At 62.0% G+C, this 21,026-nt stretch overlaps 1 protein-coding gene across 1 annotated transcript in view; it reads right to left on the minus strand.

Annotated features, from left to right (window-relative positions):
* Positions 1 to 21,026, minus strand: part of LOC112117196 (mitochondrial import inner membrane translocase subunit TIM16) — a 176,483-nt gene that overhangs the window by 9,419 nt on the left and 146,038 nt on the right. Inside the window, exons 10-27 of the mRNA XM_029913503.1 lie at positions 15,940 to 15,994; positions 15,433 to 15,490; positions 13,615 to 13,760; positions 13,164 to 13,259; positions 12,258 to 12,398; positions 11,122 to 11,236; positions 10,695 to 10,870; positions 9,988 to 10,096; positions 8,860 to 8,946; positions 8,255 to 8,397; positions 6,522 to 6,626; positions 6,112 to 6,197; positions 4,952 to 5,093; positions 4,003 to 4,092; positions 1,858 to 1,974; positions 1,585 to 1,720; positions 1,027 to 1,118; positions 334 to 420 (exon numbers count right to left, since the gene is read on the minus strand). Coding sequence (XP_029769363.1) covers positions 334 to 420; positions 1,027 to 1,118; positions 1,585 to 1,720; positions 1,858 to 1,974; positions 4,003 to 4,092; positions 4,952 to 5,093; positions 6,112 to 6,197; positions 6,522 to 6,626; positions 8,255 to 8,397; positions 8,860 to 8,946; positions 9,988 to 10,096; positions 10,695 to 10,870; positions 11,122 to 11,236; positions 12,258 to 12,398; positions 13,164 to 13,259; positions 13,615 to 13,760; positions 15,433 to 15,490; positions 15,940 to 15,994 — 1,981 coding nt within the window. The remainder of the gene's footprint in view (positions 1 to 333; positions 421 to 1,026; positions 1,119 to 1,584; positions 1,721 to 1,857; positions 1,975 to 4,002; positions 4,093 to 4,951; positions 5,094 to 6,111; positions 6,198 to 6,521; positions 6,627 to 8,254; positions 8,398 to 8,859; positions 8,947 to 9,987; positions 10,097 to 10,694; positions 10,871 to 11,121; positions 11,237 to 12,257; positions 12,399 to 13,163; positions 13,260 to 13,614; positions 13,761 to 15,432; positions 15,491 to 15,939; positions 15,995 to 21,026) is intronic.

Raw genomic sequence — 21,026 nt, forward strand, 5'->3', positions numbered from 1 at the left:
GCCGGGCACACTGCCCTCTCCGGATCCCCCCACATCCTGGGCAGGGCTCCTGGCACAGAGGTGTGATTGCTCTCTGCCCCCTCCAGAGCCCCACAAATCCTTCTGGGTACGGAGGGCCATAAGGGTTTCTCCTCAGGGAACCATCCGTAGCGCCCGCCACCCAGCTTCCCCCGTGGGGGTGGGGAGCAGGAGGTGGGGGTCCAGGCAGCACCGGGCCCCAGCTCTCCTCCCCTCACGACCAGCGAACCGAGTGACTGGCTCCTGCCCCCCACCCCCGGGGGAGCACGTCACAACATCCCCCCGTCACCCCTGCAGCAGGCCCCCCAGCCCTACCCATTCCGCTTCATCCACCCCTTCGAAGGATTCCTGCGGCAGGGGGTCGTCCCGGTTACCCAACTTGGCCACCATCGCGCTCAGCAGCTGCAGAGAGAAGGGCAGAGCGTCGGTGCCGTCCCACGATGGGACCCAGGGGGCCTTCCCAGCGCTCGCTGCCCCCACGGTGTCTGCTACTGGTGGCCGGGTGGGGGAATACGGGCTCTGCAGCCCCGCTCCCCTGCGCCGGGCACGGAATGGAGACTAACTGTCCAGTGGGCACTGATGTGCCAGATACTCCCCCCTCCCCCAGGAGCGCTGGTGGGTCAGTGCCTGGCAGGAGGCTCCATGGGGCTGGTGGGCGGGGTCAGTGCCAGGTGGGGAGGGGGCTCCAGGGGGCTGGCGGGCAGGGTCAGTGCCAGGCGGGGAGGGGACTCCAGGGGGCTGGCGGGCAGGGTCAGCGCCAGGTGGGGAGGGGGCTCCAGGGGGCTGATGGGCAGGGTCAGCGCCAGGTGGGGAGGGGACTCCAGAGGGCTGGCGGGCGGGGTCAGTGCCTGGCATGGACAATGGGGGGACCCAGCAGGGTCAGTGGTCCCCAGCACTGGGCCAGGTCCAGCCTGCAGCTGTGGGGGCAGGGTGGCCTGGCTGGGCAGTGCTGGCTGGGGCGGGCAAGCCGAGGCAAGTCAAGGCACACGGGTCCCTGGGGCAGCCCACCTCCTCCTTCTTCTGCTCATCAGACTTCTCCTCCAGGTAGACCGAGGCTGGGACGTACTTCCGGGTCGGCACATCCTGCGGGGCCGCGCTCACTGGCACAGACAGGTCCAGAGGAGATAGCAGCATTAGCACCCATCTCCTCACCCCCTGCCCCACCCGGCACCGCCCAGCCCTGAGCTCACCGGCCTTCACAAAGGGCTACCAGAGAACAGCTCCGCATGGCCTCCTCCAGTCCCCGAGAGAGACGCCAGCCTGGGGCGCAGCCTGCCCGCCCAGAGCCTGGCAAGGACCCCCGGACCCCTCCCCGTCCGCCCTGAGCCCAGCAAGCGTTTGCCAGTCTGATCAGCCTCAGCTGGAGCTATGGGTCCTTCTCCCAGTGCCACATAGCCAGGGATGCCTCCTCTCCTGAGCGCCCTCACTCCACCCCACGACGCTGGTGCATGTGGGGAAGAGGAAGGTGCATGGGACCCACTCTGCACCACCCGGGGGCCAGCCCCCACCTGCGCTGTACCTGGCGCTCTGGGCCCCTCCCCCCCCCATGGCCCTGCCCTCCCCCACCTGGCGTCATGTCCTGGGGCTGCAGGCTGATGGTGCGGTGCTGCCCATTGGTTCCTGCGCGCCAGGCCGCGGCACGGAGGGCCGGCTCCCAGCATACTGCGGTGGCTGGGTAGATGTCGTCCTGGAAATAGTCCTTCTGCACGGGGGGAGGAAGGCCGGGGTTAGGGGCTGTGCTGGGCAAAGCAGCTCAGCCTGCCCAGCCCCGTAGGGAAGGGGGAGGCAGCACGCCAGGGCTCACTCCTCGTGCAGCCCAGGGAGTCCAATGCCACCCACCTTGACTCGGGGGACCCTGAAGGCAACTGGCTCGATGGAGCTCTGCCTCAAGCGCAGAGCCCTGGCAAACTCCACCTCCCGCACATCGCACTCTGTCTTGGGCAGGAACACGAAGCCCTGGGAAAGCAGAGAGGGAGATGTCAGAGTCCCCCCTGGCCTGGCAGCTCCACCCCCTGGGGGCCTGGCCCCCATGAACCTCACTTCCGGGGCACTGGGGATACCGCCAAGTCCTGCTCTCCTGCTCAGCGGGGGGCAGGGATGGCAGCGGAGTGATGGGCCCACAGGAGGCCGTGTTCAGGCAGTGCTACCAGCTCCCTGGCACTGCCTACTCAGGGCACAGGATTTGTGCAGGTCCCATGGCCCTCTGCAGAGTTACAAGGCAAAGCCAGAGAGGGAAGGCCTGAACCACCAATAAGATGCAGCCACTTCTGGTGTGGAACCTGGCAGCTAATTAACAGCACAGGACAACAGCATACAAATGAAGAAACCTGACAGTCATTTGGCACTGCAGTGGGGTTGAATGGAGGCAGAACAGCCCAGTCTGGCATCCCGACCCCTGCAAAAATTGCCATGGGGTGGCACACAAAGGATGGTGCTGCCCCCTGGCCCCACCCTCTCCTCCCGCTTCTGCCCCTCCCCAGCAGTCTCTATAGCACCCTGTGCCACAGGGCTCCTGGTGCAGTCTGGGCTGGGCTGTGAAGACTAGGTGCCCAAAGCCCATGAGAAAGGCCCTACTCCCATGGGAACGGTCTGTCGGCTGCCTATGTGGGCAACATTCACCATGCCAGGCCCTGGGGCTCAGCACGAGGAAGGGCAGTTCAGGGGTTTGAGCATTGGCCTGCTAAACCCAGGGTTGTGAGTTCAATCCTTGAGGGGGCCACTTAGGGATCTGGGGCAAAAATCAGTACTTGGTCCTGCTAGTGAAGGCAGGGGGCTGGACTCGATGACCTTTCAAGGTCCCTTCCAGTTCTAGGAGATAGGATATCCCCTTCTCTCCCTCCCTGTACCACACCCCACACTGTGGAGAGCCAAGCCCCCGGGCGCACCTCTAACCTGGTGCCCGCCCTGGACACCCATGCCCAGGGAGGGATGTGGTGCTCCTGCCCACCCCCGGCCAGCTGCAGAGGGACCGCTGCAAACTCCAGCAGCCTGGGGGGCAGCTGCCAGCCTGGACTTTGGGGGGGGAGGCTGGGGGCACTGCCAAGGAGGCTTCGCCTGCACACACGAATGGGAAGCTCCACCTACCTCTGGAGTGGATTCCTCCTGCACACGTAGCACGGGTTTACACCCCGTGTCCCTGCACATGCCCCACGGCACCACGAGGCCCTCTAGCGGCCGTGGCGGGGAATTGCTACGCTATAACGCCCCTGCACCCTGGAGATAGTGACTCCCCTGGACGGCCACTAGAGGGCAGCTTTGCACCTGCTATACAAGGGAGCGGAGTGGCAAGGTCCCGGCTGCAGAAGGACTGGCAGGGAAAAGGAGGAGGTGGATCTGTCTGGGGAAGGGGTTACACAGCCCGTCCCTGGGATACTGAGCCCTGAGCTGGTCAAGACCTGGGGAAGGCGTGATCGGGGACAGCCCTGCACAGGGACCCATGGGACGCAGCGGGCTCTGCCGTCGCTAGGTCCCGGCTTTGCCCGCTCCGCCATGCTCCGATGCAGCGATGTGGCCTGGACCAGGACTGTGCCCCTGGTGTGACAGAACCACCCATGGCCTGGGGCTGTTCGAGCCAGGACAGCTGGCATGGAGCACCTCAGGTCTCCTTGCTCGGGCGGTGGATGCAGAAATCGCCCCCCATGCACAGACCGGGACTGAGCCGGGGAGTGGAGGCGTTGGGGTCTCTGCGCTCGTCAGCTGTTGGGAGATCCGGCTGTCCCAACACAGCCATCCGGGCAGCTGCCCCATCCACCCAGCCTCGCAGAAACCTGCCACCAGCCAGGGAGGGCAGCAGCAAAGGCAGGCGCTGCCAGACCGCCCCCAGGCCTGGCTCGACTGGGGGAGGCCAGGGCACACGCTGCACAGGCAGAGCCCGACTGGGGGTGGCTGGAGCCCCTGCCTTTGTGAGCAGGCAGCTGGCCTGGCACCGCAGAGGTGACCCTGCTCCCTTTCTGCCCAGGGCCCTCTCCCCGCCAGCCCTGGTACCTTGTGAGGGTCGCTGGAGGCGAAGCTGTTGCACTCCAGGAAGAAGGGCGCCTCGGGGACCAGCTCGTAGACAAAGACTCTCGTGTCGCCCTAAACGCCAAGGGCAAGGAAAGTCGTGTGAGGGGAGAGCTGGCGACGTACGGGGTACGGCCAGGCCGGGTGCCGATGTCGGGGGCAGCTGCCGTGTCCCCCTGGCGCTGTCGTGGAGGTGCGGTGTGTGGTGAGTGAGCTGGGATGCAGCAGCCTCATGGCATCACGGGGAGGGAGGCAATGGGCCGTGGGGAGGCTCCGTGGCGGGACCCAGAGGAGCAGCCCCCAGCCCTCCAGGGCTGGCTGCACGGAGAGCATGGCCTGAAGCCTGGCCGCCATGGGACGGAGCCAGTGGGGCTGTCCGGGCCAACAGCCTCCCAACGGGGGGGCCAGGCAGAGAGCTGCTCCCCCGCACAGGGAGACTCCGCTCCATCATCCTGGGCCCAGCCCTCTGGAGACCCCCTCCCCAAACAGAGCATGGTCACTGATGCCCCAGTGGCTGGGCGCAGGGGCACTCCCCGCTGGGCTGACGGGCACTGCCTCTCCCAGGCTCACACACATGTGCCAGGGGCCTGTGCAACAGGCAGAGTACAGATGCTGCTCAGCCCTTTCTCTAATGCCACAGGCTCTTCAACTGCCTGTTGGCCTGGGGCAGCCCCGCTGGTATTCCTGGCACAGTCTGAGGCCTGGCAGCTCGGCCGGGACATGCCACCTGCAGCGACAATGGAGAGACAAGGATGGGGCCTGTCGGTCCGAGCCCTGGGAATGCCCCAGTCGTGCTCCTGGCTCCACCGGGACCTCGCTCTGCAACTCACTTCTAGGTTGGCTCCTATGCCCAGCCCCCGGCAGGGCTGGTGAGGAGCTGGCAGACACCCTGTCTGTGCGAACTGGCTGAGCCGCCCCTCCCCCAGACACTCACCTTGCCCGTGAGGAAGACCACGCTGGTGTCTGGGTCGTAGAAGGGGATGAGGGTGGAGGGAGCCGTGTCGATGCTCACCACTGCCAGGGGCCCGGCTGCCAGGGACGCTGCGTCAGACAGATACAGCTGGCGCTCGCTGCGGCTGCGTGGAGAACACGGCGCGGATCAGTGGGGCCCGACACCTGCTCACCACACAGCTGCCCTCACCCTCCTGTGGGAAGATGCTGCTCCCTTGGCGATCCCATTCCTGGGGCACTGCCATGCAGGAGGCCAAATGGTGCAGAGGCCGGCTCGGCTCAGGCTGTGGCTGCCTCCCAGTCAGGATGTGCACTGGGCCGAGCAGGGGAGCTGGGACACAGGAATTCACAGGCCGGGCAGCAGGGAGATGGATGAAGTGCCAGGGTGTTGACCTGGTGTCTAGATAAAGGCCAGGTGCAGAGCAGGGCAGATGGAGCTGGCTTCAGGGCCCAGGCCTGGCTCCCAGCAGGGAGATCTGCAGAATGGCAGCTGGCCCTGCCTCCTGGGCCCCTCGCTGGAGCCACCTCTCACGAGGCCTCCTGCTGCGCTAGCAGAGCTGCTCTCCACCCCGCCTGGCGCAGCTGCAGGCTCCTGCCTGGTCCCCAGGGACCCCCTGGGGCTTCCTCCACAAAGCGGCCGCAGTGTCCCAGGGAGTGCGTGGCCCCCTTGGGAATGCAGCCCTGTGGGGCAGCAGGGCCAGCGTGCAGCAGCGGTTTAGGACAGGAAGTGAAGCCCTGCTTTGCCCACCAGCAACCCCCGGCCCCAGTCCCCAGCAGAGCAGTTATCCAAGCTGTGACGCTGCAGTATGGCTAGCCATACAACCCAGCCAGGAGGTGACTGACCCCCCGGGTGGTCCCTCTGGGGAGGGCGTGGGTGCCACGCCGTTCCAGGCACTGGCACAAAGCTGGCATCCCTTGCTCCGGAGCTTTGCCTTGCGGAGCAGGCGGCACAGCCTGGCTGAGGGCACAGCCCTGCTGGGACCAGCGATCAGTGCAATTCGGAGCCACAGCCTGCATGTGGGGTCAGCTGCCGTCTTTCCCCCAGAGGTGGCTGCACTGCCAGGACCATGGCAATGGAAGTTATCGCAGGGTGGTGACCTGCGCAGGTGACTGACGGCCTGGGGACGCAGCACCAGCCCTTACCTGTCGAAGCCAGACACCAGCAGGTAGCGGCCACCACAGACCCAGACCAGCCGCGCACCTCGCCCGCCCTCGGGGCCGGGGCCTTCCTGTGGTGGGGAGAGAACCGTGACTCCCAGCATACGCCCCCCATGCTCCCCATACAGCTGCCTCCACCCCGGCTGGTGGCAAAGGGGAAAAGGCTGCGCAGGGCAGATTCGGGGCGGGACAGGGAGGCAGGAGCGGGAGCACGTGACTGGCTGGGCACAGCAGAGCACACTGCTCCCATGCTGCCCCCTCCCCCTGCTGCCAGCCAAGCACCCCCACAGGGACCCCTGTGCCCCACAGCTCCCTCCTGGTCGCCCCACAGCCCCATGCCTGCCTCCATCATGCCCTCCCCTCCACCCCCCAGGAGGAAGCGACTGACCCCTCACCTGCTCGGGCTCCGGGGACTGGCGGGGCGCATAGATCCGCAATCTGCCATCCTTGCTGACCGTGGCCAGCTTCCGGCCATCCGGACTCCAAGCCAGGCTGAAGATCTGAAAGACACCCGCTGCCTGCATCACGCATGTCCCGGCCCTGGGCACCGGCCGCATGGTGCTCACCGAGCATGGTAAGCAGGGAAGGGCTGGCAGCGACGGGGCGGGCAGGGTGGGGCCCCCCAATCCAAGCTGTGACCTTGAGGAGCTGACTTGGGAGAGGCTGGCGGCTCACACTGGAAGGGTTAAAGCAGAGTGGGGCAGCATGGACCATGGCAGTGGAGGGACCTCTGCAGGCAAGGGGAGAATCAGCAGGGGGCCTGCTGGCTGAATCAGTCTATGTGTGCTGGAGAAGGGGGCCCAGCCCCACACTGGGACAGCCACAAGTCCACTGCGGCTGCCTCTGCCAGGCCTCACTCCCACGCTGAACCCGTGCCAGTTTAAATCAGTTCAGCTATGCCAGTCTCCCCCCACGGAGACGCTCAGATTTCCGATTGGCACTTGTAGCCCACGCCCAGTGTGTCCCACACAGCCTGGCACCGGCACGGGGACGTGGCTCTGGGCACGCCAGGCTGGCCTGCACTCCTGAACCACACCAGCTGGGGATGGGAATCCTGAGGGCACGCAGGGTGGGATCCGGCCGTCAGCCCCACAGACAGGCCCCCCAGAGACAGGGGCTCCCTTAGCTCAGGTCCCAGTCCCCCGCATGCCCACAGGCAAACAGACACACACTGTAGGTGCTGATTCCCACCCCCTGCCAACGCGGTCCCATCTGTCCCAAGCCCTGCTGGGGAGCGCGGGGATCGGCCGTGGGCAGGGCCCTCCTAGCACCGCCGCCATGAGGCTCAGTGGTTCAGCTGAGACATTGGCTGGCATGGCTGCAAGCTGGCAAAGGCCAGTTAGGATGCAGTGCCTCTGTTCTGAACGTGCTACGCCGGGAGTCAGAGTGTGGGGGCATGGGGCGTAGACACGAACAGCACTGCTTCGTAGTACGGCTCCTGGGCTTTCCGCTCACACCCTGCCTTCATCCGCATTGACCCTGGGACAGTGACTGGAGCTTATGCCCCTGCAGCCAGAGCTCTGCCTGGTGCTGCCCTGGGCAGGCGCTGCAGCCCGGAGAGTCAGGCTGGTCTGGGAGTGGGCCGGTGCCGAGCTCATCTGGAAGGATCTGGCTGGAGGGAGCTACCCCCCTGCGTGTGTCTTTGGGCTGACCCCTGGCGCATGGAGGACTGACGACCCAGCTGCCAGACACAAGCTGTCCCTGTGTTTTTGGCCAAGCTTGCCTGGCTTGGTGTCTCAAGGGAGCATTCTGGGACTGACCATCTCTTGGGAGTGTTTAGCGTTCTGAAGGTGCAGCCTACAGCGGGCTGTGGGGGATTCTCATCTCCCTGGCTATGGCCGGCTGCAGATATTTATGCATTTTAAAAAGCCCTGTGTATTTCTCCAGCAGCGACAGCCATGCTCCATGTCACTGACTGCACCCTCCCCTCCTGCGTGGAGCTGTTGCAGTGTGGGGGAGCTGCAGGCCTTGCCTGCCCATGGTGACTCCTTTTTCTTGCCCCTTGGCACATCAGGGCATGCACCAGCCTCCCCTGGCCTTCCTCACACAGATCCCCACGCCGGGCACTGCTCTGCCCAGCTCCCTGGGGCGGGCGCATGGCTTTGCCCTGGCCTCGCTCGCCTCCTACCTGGTCTCGGTGCCCCCTCAGGCACAGCTCCTCCCTGCCCGCCTGCAGGTCCCAGATCCGCACGCTCATGTCGTAGGAGGAGGAAGCCAGTATGTCTGCAGCCAGGGGGTGGAATTTGAGGGAGTAGATCTTCTCCGTGTGACCTTGGGGAAAAGAGAGGGGAGATCTCCGTGGCCTGGTGCGGACAAGGGAGCCAGGGCGCGACAGGAGCTGATGTGCCCTGGCACTCTGTTCAGAGCCCCCAAGCGCACGGCGTGTGAAGCCCAGAGCAAGGAGCCGGCGAGCCCGGTCTATTGAAACCAGGCTTGGTTAGAGGGACAGAGCGGTGATAGCGCCAGCGCCCCGTCTGCACCCCACCTGGTGCCGAGGGAGCCAGCCAGTTGGCATATGGTGGGGCCCTGTTTCTCCAGCAGTGCCACACTCCTGTCCCCTCCAGGTGGTTTGCTCTGCAGGTCCCAGCTTAGAGACGGGCTCATGGGCTTAAGGGAAAGCTTCGCTCCAGCGCAGCATGACTGCGGGGCAGGCCAAGTAAACCCAGCCAGCAGGCCGGGCACTCGGAGCCTCTCCCTGGCTGCCAGCAGCGCAGACGCCCCCACAGCCCTTACCTCTGAGCACGGCCTCAGGCTCCAGCAGCGTCTCCTGCAGCCCTCCGGGGGGGATTCGCCACAGGCGGATCTTGGCATCGTCGCCCGCTGAACGCCCGAGGTGTCCGAACAGAGACAAAGAATGAGCCGGGTGCTAATGGGTGCTGGGCACCAGTGCCTGGGATGCCCCAGGAGCAGGCAGGCACTAACAGCTTCTGCCCCTTGGGATGCTGGGGCCTTGGGCAGGCGAAGATCAGGGATGCGAGCAGTTCTCTGGGAAGGACAAGGGGCCTAGGCAGCAGGACAACCTGAAATGTGCCCGAGTGGCCGCCCCGAACACGTTTTAAAAACTGCTAAAACTTCATTTTCAACCACTCCTAAAAACCTCCCACTCCCATTTCCCAGAGATTGCTTGGCCTGTTTTAATCACCCGCTGAAATCCACGGGGGAAGGGATCCGGCCGAGGAGCCCCAAGGCAATGGCAACAATACTTGGGAAACGAGCACATTCTGCCCTTGTCGGTTCTGCTGGAGTCAGTGGCATCAGCCTCGTTCCACAGGTGGGGAAACTGAGGCACGGAGCCCTGTCCTACAGCAGTGACTGGCCCATGGCTACCCAGCAAGTCAACGGCAAAGCTGGAGCTAGAACCCAACCCGCCCAACGGGTCCTGATACAACCACTAGACCACACTGCTCATGCAGTGATTACCCAAAAGATCAGGAACTCACTAGCCTATGAGAGGAGATCCAGCAGTAAGAGGAGGGGGACCAGATCCCAGGGCTGAGAATCAAGAGATTCTACTCCTGGCTCTGCCACCTGGCTCACCTTGGGTGAGGGAATAGAAACCGTGCCTCAGTTTCCCCATCTGTAAAATGGGATTACACAGATTCCCTTTGTGGGTGAGGCGGGGGAAGGGCTTGGGGGCTTACTGAAGGTCTACAAAGCGTGTTGGAGATCTGTGGAGGAAGGCACCAGAGAAGGGCAGCGAAGAGGGACTGCTGATCTTAACAGTGTGTCCTGGGAGGGGGAGAGCATCGGACCGTCCTGGACATGGGCCTGGAATGAGGAGAGTTCTCCCAGGCCAGCAGCACAGCCCCACCCCCTGCAGTGGGGAGCTGGGCGTTAGGGGAGGACAGAGAGTTCACGCACCGACTGCGAGGCGCTGCAGGTCAAAGGGGTCCCAGCAGAAGTCTGCGACCGGCGTCCCATTCTCGATGGTGGGCACGGACGTGTCGGGGAGCCGGCCAGGCTTGGAGAGCTGCAGCAGAGTCCCGCAGTCAACGCAGCGCGGCAGCTTGGTTACCTTCACCCCATCCCCAGGCGTGCCCCGGCGGAGAGGATGGTGCCTTGCTTCCCCTCCCCCCCGTCTCAGCACCACCCTCCCCTGGCCATGCGTGATGAGCTGGCTCACAGAGGGGATTACAGACCCGCTATTGCTACCACCTAGGGGAGCGGCCCTTCAGTGCAGGCTGGCGGGGCTGAGGGTTTTGACACCAGAGTTCTCACCCCACATGTGTGATTTCCTCGGGGACATGTGCCTGCAGCACACTGAGCTGTCAGAGTGGGGTCGGCTGGGGGGAGCCAGGCCCCACACCCGGGAGTCCAGCCCCACTGGGTCCCCTGTGTGATACCGCGGCGCCGGGGGCTGGGCCAGCCAGGGAATGGAGTCTCAGCAGCACCTCCAGCCACTCCCCTTGGGCAGCGGGCACCAGCCACAGCAGAGCGGGCCAGGGCTCTTTCAGCCCTGGGGGGGGCGGGGTGGAGGCATGCTGGCAGGGAAGCTTGCCCTCCCAGGGCCCATGCTGCGCCCATGCCGTGGCATGTCCCAGCAGCGCCCAGCCCTGCAGCGCACCTACCTCCAGCACGGCGATCTGCCCGCCTGCTGACAGCAGCGGGACGGCGACGCGCAGCCGGTTGGCGCAGACGCCGTCGCTCTCTCCCGGTGTGGTGAGGTTCAGCCCCTTGAGGTTGGTGATGTGGGTGCCGCGGGGCAGCACCATACCCAGGGTGTGACGGAACTTGGAGCTGGGCCCTGGGAGGGACGAGGGCAGGAGTGAGGGATTTGCCCCCAACCAGGGCAAGGCCTCACGGACCATCCCCAGCTCTGGCTGCCCACCTGGGCCGAGGAAGAGCCGGGTGCCAGCTGCCGCTCCTCTCTCTGTCCATCTTCCAGGAGACAGCAGAGTGCTCTGGGCATGGCAGCTGCCTTGCACCCGGCTCCAGGCTGCACCCACCTAGCCAAACGCCCGCCCCCCCGCCCCTCGAGTGGCCACTCGCACTTACCCAGAATGCTCTGCAGGGACTTCTGACTGGGACTGGGGCTGGTGGTGGAGAGAGATGGGGCTGAGCTGGAGGGAGAGCTCAGGGAGCTGGGGGGAGACGAGAGGCCGCTGCCCTCCTGGGGGAAGAATAGACCCCACAGGGAGTCAGGGGATTAAACAGCCCGGCCAAAGCCCCTGCCTTCCACCCAGCGCAGCCAGGCAGGGAACCAGACAGTGGTCAGGTGCCAACCCATGGGGGATGGGAGCTGCAGCTCCTGGGAGTCATCAGGGGATGGGGGTTAGCTGGGAGAATCTGATGCTGGGGTAGAATTGCCAGGGGCTGCTGATTGGATTGGAGAGTGTTGGCAGAGCTGGGGGCAGGGCTGGCAGAACCGGGGACAGTGCTGGCAGAGTCAGGGGCAGGTCAGGATTGGAAGGCATTGGCAGAGATAGGGGGCAGGGCTGGCAGAGATGGGGGCAGGTTGGGATTGGAGGGTGTTGGCAGATGTGGGGGGCAGGACTGGCAGAGTTGGGGGCGGAAGGACTGGCAGAGCTGAGGGGCAGGTTTGGATTGGAAGGCATTGGCAGAAGTGGAGGGCAGGGCTGGCAGAGGTGCGGGGCAGGTCGGGATTGGAGTGTGTTGACAGAGCTGGGGGGCAGGGCTGGAGAGCTGGGGGCAGGTCGGGATTGGAGGGTGTTGGCAGGGTTGGGGGGCAGGGCCGGCAGAGCTGGGGGGCAGGTCGGGATTGGAAGGCATTGGCAGAGGTGGGGGGCAGGGCTGGCAGAGCTGGGGGGCTGCTGGTCGGGATCAAAGGGGCAGCGTGTGGGGTTATAGCGCTCAGACACTGGCAGGGGTGTGGGATCCAGGCCTGCCCCCGCCCTCCACAAGCCTTTCACCTCACACAACACTAATGCCCCCCCCCCCAACCCTTTCCGTGGCCGTTTGTCACAGTCCTGGCCCCGCCCTCACTCCTGTGCCACCCTGCACACCCCCACCCAGGTTCTGGGGTGACTGCCCCACGCGCCCCAGGCCAGGTGTGCCCCACGCCCCAGTGCACGCTGGGAGCTTGGCAGCCCCCCAACGATGTGTCAGTGTGTGGGACCCCGAGGCAGCCCCTGCCCTGTGGGCTGGCAGCTCCAGCCAGGCCCGGCACTCACGCTCCTGTCCACATCCCCAGAGCGGGCGGCGGGCTGCTGGGCAGCGGGTGGCGCAGGCTCCTCATGCTGGGCAGGGGGACACAGGCAGGAGGTGAAGGTCTCCCGCGGCCTGCGGGCGGGGTTCAGGCTCATCTTCTCCACCTGACGGGCAGCAGCAGAGGGTCACTGCCCAGCACCGTGGCTGCCACCCCAACCCCCCATCACCCCCAGGGGGCTCTCTGAAGCCTGCAGAGGGCGGCGCTCTCCAGAATGGTCACTCCGGCGGGGCAGGACCCCCAGCCTGCTCTACATGGGGGGGTTCCCAGAGCTGCCACCCCCAGCTCAGCGATGGTGGGAATGGACAAGGCGCTGGCTCCAAAACGCCACGTCACGGAGACCTGCCCTGGCGGTGACCAGCCTCATCAGCGAATGCCACGGTAGCACTGGGTAGCACAGTAGCCTCACACCCTCGCCACCAACGGGGGTGGGGGGGCTCACACCAATGCCACCAATGGGGGGGCCTCACCCCAAGCACCAACGGGGGGCTCCTTGTACACTGGTACCAATGGGGGGGCCTCACACCACTGGCACCAACGGGGGGGCTAACGCCCTTGGCACCAATGGGGGGGCTTTTACCAGTGGCACCAACGGGGGGGCTCACACCCTTGGCACCAACAGGGGAGGCCTCGCACCACCGGCACCAACCGGGGGATTTATACCACTGGCACCAATGGGAGGGCCTCACGCAACCAGCACCAATGGGGGGGCTTATATCACCAGCACCAATGGGGGGCTCGCACCCTTGGCACCATTGGAGGGGAAGGGCACCCCAGCACCAATGGGGGTAGCAATGGAGAGAAGCTGTAGAATGCCCTCTCCTTAGGCACCCCAGGTCTCCGACGGCCAAGTCAGCAGCTGGGTGGGTACCTGCTTGTTGTCCCCTGCCCACCAGCCCTGCGCTGACACCGCAGGGACGGGCCCAGTGGAGTCCGGGAACAGATCTTCGTGGAACTCCTGCAAGGACTGGAAGAGACACAGTCTGTAAGTAGCGCTGAACGACCATATGCCAGGGAAGGGCTGGCATGATCCTGCCCCCTGGCAGGACCATCGCTGTGAGCATAAACCTCACTGGGGAAAGGGTGTGCAGGGTAAGACTCAATCCTGCTCTTCAGTAGCCAGGGCAGCTGGCCACACCTCCCCCTGAGGTTCGTGGGGGACCTGCTGAGCCATGTGCTTCTGGGAGCGAAGGGACAGAGCACGGCTCAGAACCAGGCTCAGAATGGTTAACATCATCCTTCGGACTCAGGCCAGCCCGGTGGCACGGGGCTGCCAAATATCCGTGCCCAGGGCCGTCCTGGCTCCCCCCGCGCCGGCTCACCTTGCGGGGCACCGTGTAGCTGATGGGAACAATGAAGCTGTCCGTCAGCTGCAGGACTCTGAGCACCTCGCAGGACATGACGTCCAGTGCCCGCTTTGGCACCAGGGCGGCGCCCTTGGCCTTGCCCTCTGTCAGACACTGGGTCACTAGCGGGAAATGGAGACACGGTGTGATCGGGGCTGCACTGCCCATCGCCTGGAGGGGGCTGGAGAGGCCGGGCAGCCTGCGGGACTATCAGCGGGTATTTACTGGCGTCAGAGCCATCTGGGATGAGGACATGGACCCCAGCCCTGCCAGACCCCAGTCAGGCACAGGCCTTCCCATTACGTACCCGCTCCAGCCCCGCTGAATATGGCCCTTGGGCACTGCGGCTGGTCATGCTCTCAAACCCAGCATGGCCTTGCAGGCTTGTTGCTCACTTGACATCCGTGCCCAGCGCAGTTACAGACCAAGCTCCCCGATCAGCCATCCCGGGGCACGGGCAGAAGCTCTCTCCACACCAGGTTGCAAGGCCTTGTTTCAATTGCCAAAGCCTCAGGCAGGGCAGCGCTCAGCACATAGGCCAATCTACCCGGCCCAGTGGGCACTACCCCTGCCAGCCACCACCCCACGCTGGCCTTTCAGGCATTCATACAGGGCCGGCGCAACCCATTAGGCGACCTAGGTGGTCGCCTAGGGCACTACAATTTGGGGGGCAGCGACCGTGGCAGTATTTCGGCGGTGGGACCTTCCGCTGCCTCTGTGGGGGGCGGCATTTTGGGGCGGGACCTTCCGCTGCCTAGGGCGGCAGAAAAGCTGGCGGCGCTCCTGCATTCATAGCTGCTTTTCGTGTGGCTCGGCCAGTGGCACAAGGAGGAGCCAGCATCACTGCACCAGCCCACGCCACATGCACCACGGGAAGCCCCGGACATGCTGACCCGACGAAACCAGGCAGCAGGTGTGGGGGCAATCAGGGTGCCTCAGGGCCAGTTTAGCACACAGGCGGCCAGGGCGAGAACTCTTGAGTGGTCCCAGAGTTTTCCCCGTCCCAGGCCAACCCCCTGGGGCCCCTCATACTGCGGCTAGGTGATCCCCTTGCCGCTGGCTGGCGCGATTCACTGCGCTGCCATACGTGGCCCCTGACAACCGGGGACCTGCTGGCTGTCCCCCCGCCCCGGGTCCAATTCTCCTAGGACCCTGTATCCAGGGCAGCCCCTCCAGGGGTCGGGGTCCCCTGCTCCCCCAGCGTGACACTGTGTGCCCTGCAGGCTGCACAGCCGCTCCGTTAGCAGGCCTCCTCCCACCCCAAGCTGGCCCCATGGACAAGGGCTCGGCTGTGTCGCCTGGCCATTCCCAGCGCAAGCCACACAGGGAGTCCCACTGAGCAGCCCCCTGCCTGTGGCGCTCACGGTGACCGACTGAATGCATCGTCCAGGCATACCGTGGGGGTGTGGCATAGCACTGTGCCCTGTGTCAGGGACTGCCCTGGCATGGGTTGGGCTGCCAGCTGGCCTGGGTTCTCACCCATTCCCTGTCACCAGGCTCAGCCCTTAGACTATACACAGCTCACAGCATCCTGGGATGTCCCGTGGGCACTCACCAGCTGGTTATTGGAGCACTGCTCAGGCGGACTGAGCCCACTGGCTAATATCAGAGGGTCCCTTGGGGGGGGAGGGGCAGTCAGGGGGACCCCAATACCCAGGCCTCCCCCCAAAGAAGTGGGCAGCTTCCCATCTGCCATGTCAGCCCTTCCCACAGCCTGAGAACAGCGCCTGGGGCCGGACACCACAGGTCCATGGGGCTTGGGAAGTGCGGGGCGGCCACCAGATGGATACTCACCCTGTGTCAGGGCTGGCAGCGAGGGGCACACTTCAAAGCAGTAGAGGAGATTTTCACCCTGAAACAGAGACAAGATGGCAGGGCCAGAATGGCCGCACAGGCCCTGGGCAGGCACAACGGGCTGCCCCCGCCTGGGCTCGGCACCGCTGCAGCCAACTCTCGCCTGGACACACCGGCCACCTTGGGGGCTTCAGAGACAGTGAAATTCTGCCGCCTCCACCCCAGGGATGGAGCGAGACCCCTCGCCTGGGGACACCCCCTAAGGGGACAGGGCAGTGATGCCCCCCAATGGAGTGGACTAGCAGTGTACCCAACCTCATCTAAGGGAGAGCAGAGGGGTCTAGAACAAGGGGTCCCTGCTCAGCTGAACCCCACCACGGGAACTAGGGGGAAACCATACTCCTGGCCCAAATGCTTTGGGGTGAGAGCCCCAGGGCCCCCAAGGACAGCCCCGGCCCCCCAGTGACAACAGCTGCAGCATGGTCCCCCTGCTCTCCCAGCACTCACCTTTCCAGCCACCACCAAGAGCCCGGTGTCAGGGTCCAAGAGTGGGATCGCTGCCCTGAAAGGCAAAGGGGCCTGGTGAGGGGAACTGCTCCGAGTCAGACCTACGGATCAGCCACGCCGCTGCCGGCACTCACAGAGGGGCCCCAGCCCCGCACACACTGACAGCGCCAGCCAGCAGGTCGCCACGGGCAATGCCAGCAGAACCCTGGGCTTCTCAATCGGTCTGTGGGACGCCTCCCCCGTACGGAGCGGCTCCGGGACATGTTTCCCAGCAGGGTGCAGCACCCCAGTTTTTCCCTCAGGCCCAGGCCAGCCGAGTGACCACCCACAGGTGCAGGGACATGGCCAGACGCTAGCCCTCCCCATAGGGGGCTTTCCCTGAGGGAGCCGGGGGCAGCCCGGGGGGTTCAGGAGCTGAGGGCCGGGCTGACAGCCTTTGCCCGAGTTGGAAATGGACAAAAATGCACTGAAGCCGAAAAGCTTCGAGCAAGCTCCTTATATGGAGATTGAGCTGCCGGACACAGCAGCCGGCTGCAGCCGGGGGCGCTGAGTGCGCCTGAGGGATGCGGGAAAGGAAAGGGAGAGGCAGATAAAGCTCTTCAAAGGGCCTCAGCACTCCAGCCTGCTCAGTGACCAGCTCCCAGCGACCATCCCAGTGAGGCCCAGTCCCAGCCCAGCGCCCGGACCGTCCCAACGGGGCCCAGTCCCAGCCCAATACCCAGACAGTCCCAGCAGGGCTGTGTCACAACCCGGCACCCGGACCATCCCAGTGGGGCCCAGTTAAAGCTCGGCGCCCGGGCCATCCCCACAGGGACCAGAAGTTACTGAAAGAACGCTCCCCATGCTGCCCTGCAGCCCACCGCTCCTCCAGCCTTGGGTCCCCTCCATGGCTCTGCTAATGCCCCTGATTCCTAACCCTAACCCTAACCCTAACCCTGCCCCTCACTGCTAATCCAGCCCCAGGTCCTACCCACATCCACAGCTGTGCCGATGCCCCTTAGTTGCCAGGGTGGCATGCAGCAGACTAAGACTGGTGTTATGGCCGATATAGCAGCTGGTGTTAAAAGTGCAGGCACCACTTTTTTCCTCGGCGGCAAGATTTCTTTGAAAACATTTACGCGCCAGGCCAAAACCAGCCAGCCGTATTTCCCAGGATGCTGGCATCAGTGCTGCCATGACATCGCCCCCTGCAGGACTTGGGGGAAGGAGCTGGGTGTGTGCCAGAGTCCCCATAACTAAGAATCACAGAGTAACGGACTCCACGGGCCTGAGGGGTGCCAGGCTGTGCCCTGGCCGGCTGCCCTGGCCTGCCTACTCCTGAAGCTGTGGTGAGAGGCCAACTTCCCCATCTCAGCCTCATGCCCTGAGCAATGTGCAGCATCATCCTGGGGGCACCACCTCTCCCCAGCAGTTATCAGATGCTGCCAGGAAGGAGGAATGGTAATTGCCCCCATTTGCGCTGGCATCACCGGTCAGCCAGCCCCCCCAGACACCAGATCTCTGAGGGCGATGCTGGCGCTCGCCCTGCCAGCGTTCCCTGCAGTCTATTACCCAGGGCGCTGGCACTCCAACCCCACCATCTCACAGACCATCTCACAGACTTCAGCAGGCTGTGCCACAGCAGCTCCCCCACCATGTCCAGCACCTCACAGGGAGCTTCCGGAGACATGTCCTGCACATCACCCCTCGCTGGAAGGCGTAGCTTGGGCATCGCCCCAGAAAGCCCCTCTCCCTGCTCCAGTCTGGGTGCCCACTCTTCAGACCCCCCCCCGGTAGCTACGGGCACGTCGCCCAGCTGCCCACTGGCACAGCAATGGCAGAAACAGCATATGGGCACCAAGGGCCCTTGGTGCCGGGTGCCAGGTGCCCTCCCTGCCCCCTGGCAATGGTGGTGGGGGTGCTCACCCTGCCTGGGTCAGGCTGCGGTGGAGCCACATTGGCATTTGTCTGGGCTGGAGGGATTTCAGGGTCAATCCCCTCCCACCATGTGACTGCTTCTCCTCCACCTGTCTGCCATGCCTGCTCCGGAGTGACCCCCCAGTATTCTAGAGCTGCTCTGCCCCCTCCCCCCCCCCACAGAGCTCCAGGACCAGGGGCTGGGCAGGGTGGGGCTTTGCCTGCTCCAGAGTCCTGGGGAGCCCCAGATGGCATGATGCTCTCCCAGGCGAGACTCTGGCTCCCAGGGAGAGCAGCTGGTCCCTGTTGGTGGACGAGGGCGCACTCTCCCCTCCCACACCCCCTGTGGTGGCAGCCCCACCTGCACATACCCCCAGCTGGAGGAGAGCCCCATCACTCTCTGGGGCTCAGACTGAAGACAGGGAGGGAGGGTGGCGTGGCCCCCCCCCCGCCAGCCTGGGCCCCACCTCCTAAGGCAAGTGTGATGTTATTGACATGAACTGTAACCGTATAGATCATTGTTGCAACCACTGTTATATATTTGCAGCAAATATTGTACAAAGGTTATAGAGTAAGGTGTCTATGAGAAGGTTATGATTTGCTGGTTATGATTATGCTATCTGTATGCATGTATCATGTGGCTATAAACTCCATCTTGTTGCTGTGATGTTGCACAGGAGAACAAAGGGGTTTCCGCCCACAAGAGAAAGAATATAAAAGGCCCTGGAAACCCCTCCATTTTGTCTTCAATCCTGCTTCTTACCTCTAGAGGAACTTTGCTACAAACTGAAGCTCTGAACAAAGGACTGAATGACCCATCCAAGCTGTGGATGTACTTCAGAGACTTGATTTGAACCTGCAGTTTATTCCATCACTGCTACAAGCCTGAACCAAGAACGTTGCCATTACTGTATGTAATTGATTCCATTTAGCCAGTTTTAGCTCTCATCTATATTTCTTTTTTTATGAATAAACCTTTAGATTTTAGATTCTAAAGGATTGGCAACAGCATGATTTGTGGGTAAGATCTGATTTGTATATTGACCTGGGTCTGGGGCTTGGTCCTTTGGGATCGGGAGAACCTTTTTTTTTTTTTTTTTTTTTACTGAGGTATTGGTTTTCATAATCATTCACCTCCATAAGGAGCGGTGCTGGTGGTGATACTGGAAAACTGGCGTGTCTGAGGGATTTGCTTGTATGACTTCTGGTTAGTCAGTGGGGTAAAACCGAAGTCCTCTCTGTTTGGCTGGTTTGGTGTGCAAAGGACCCCCAGCCATGGGCTGTGACTGCCCTGCTCTAAGCAATTTGTCCTGAATTGATACTCTCAGTAGTGTCCTGCCAGAGGCCACATTGTTACAGTGGCGTAGTCGGGCTTGGATAAACATTACCACAAGTTAATTGGGTTTTTGGATCAGAACCACATGCTTGTCAAAATTTAAATTTGATATTGGAGAGATTAAGGGTTAAAAATCAGTTACAATGAGTGACCCAGGATCAAGATCCTGACAGAAAAAGTCTGGAAGAATTGTGCTTACAGAGAGGGTTGTATTTTAAACTAAAGGACCCAGAGCAGGAACTGAAAAATCTGTTAATTGCCAGTGATAAGGAAGCAGACTCAACAAAAATGCTTGCAGTGAGAAGCCAGCAGCTAGAACTTGAACAAAAGAAAAATAGATGATATGGAAGGAGAAGTTACTGAAAGAGAACACCTGTGTTTTGAACAGGAACAAAAAATGGCATACATTTGATTGCAGGAACTAGAAGCTAAGGCAAAAGTGGACAGACTTGAGCTCCAGCTCATGAGAATAAGGAACAACAGGAACTGTATCATACTGAAAAACCAGTCCCTCTCAACAACAAAGATGGGGATAGAATCTATCCAGTTTGTAACAATGTTGGTATGTTGTTTGACTCTAAACAGTTGTCTGTGTGTAACCAAATTTACCCCAACGCTGGCACCTTTTATGTAAATGCTTTTACTGTGAGCTCGGGTGAAGGGAACGCCATAACTTGTGTAGAGAATGTAAAAGTCAATGGTAAAAGCTGTTTAAGGCAAATTACAGATTCTAACATCGCTCTTGTTAAAGCAGATCTTGTCGAAGAGGAAGATTATTTACCAAATAAGAGTGTGAATACTGTAATCCTCTGAGTTTACTGTAAGTGTGCCTTTAGCCAGAATCCATTTTGAATGGAATGGTGTTAAACATGAAGTTATAGCTGGTGTAAGAAAGTTATTGCTTAAGGATCTTTTGATTGGGGATGATATTAAAGCTTTGTTCAGTCAGGTTGACATAAACCAGTCACAGGAAAGAAATAATCCTGAACCTGTGTCTATTAGGGGCAAGGATTTGCCTATGGAGGGTTTCTCCAAATGTTTGTCTGAGGAAGATGGCTGTTTGTCTGTGCAAAGAAGCAGTGCATATGTGGAAAACATTTCTGAGTGTCTGTCTGGTATCTCAGAAGTGAATCTGGCATTAGATAAGGCTCAGGAAGATGTTTCTCTAGAGCAAATTAAAATTTATTCCATCACTGCTACAAGCCTGAACCAAGAACGCTGCCATTACTATATGTAATTGGTTCCATTTAACCAGTTTTAGCTCTCATCTATATTTCTTTCTTTTTATGAATAAACCTTTAGATTTTAGATTCTAAAGGATTGGCAACAGCGTGATTTGTGGGTAAGATCTTACTGGTCTATTGACCTGGGTCTGGGACTTGGCCCTTTGGGATCGGGAGAACCTTTTTGTCTTTTACTGGGGTATTGGTTTTCATAACCATTCACCCCCATAAGGAGTGATGCTGGTGGTGATACTGGGAAACTGGCGTGTCTGAGGGAATTGCTTGTATGACTTCTGGTTAGCCATTGGGGTAAAACTGAAGTCCTCTCTGTTTGGCTGGTTTGGTGTGCAAAGGACCCCCAGCCTTGGGCTGTGACTGCCCTGCTCTAAGCAATTTGTCCTGAATTGATACTCTCAGTAGTGTCCTGGCCACATCCTTACAAGAGAGCGAGGAGATCAGGCAGCTCTCTCTGGTCCCAGCACCGCTCCGGGCCCAGCTGCCTAGGGCAAAGCAAAAGGCCCCTAGTTCCCTGTCCACATGCCTGGGGGACGGGGACTCCTCTGCCCCACAGCCAGCAAGCAGAGAGACCCACACAGCTAACCCTCTGCATCCCGGGACCCCAGGCTGAATGA

Source organism: Terrapene carolina, unplaced genomic scaffold (assembly GCF_002925995.2).
Source record: "Terrapene carolina triunguis isolate 2854851 unplaced genomic scaffold, T_m_triunguis-2.0 Scaffold695, whole genome shotgun sequence".
In the NCBI taxonomy this organism is placed as follows: domain Eukaryota; kingdom Metazoa; phylum Chordata; order Testudines; family Emydidae; genus Terrapene; species Terrapene triunguis.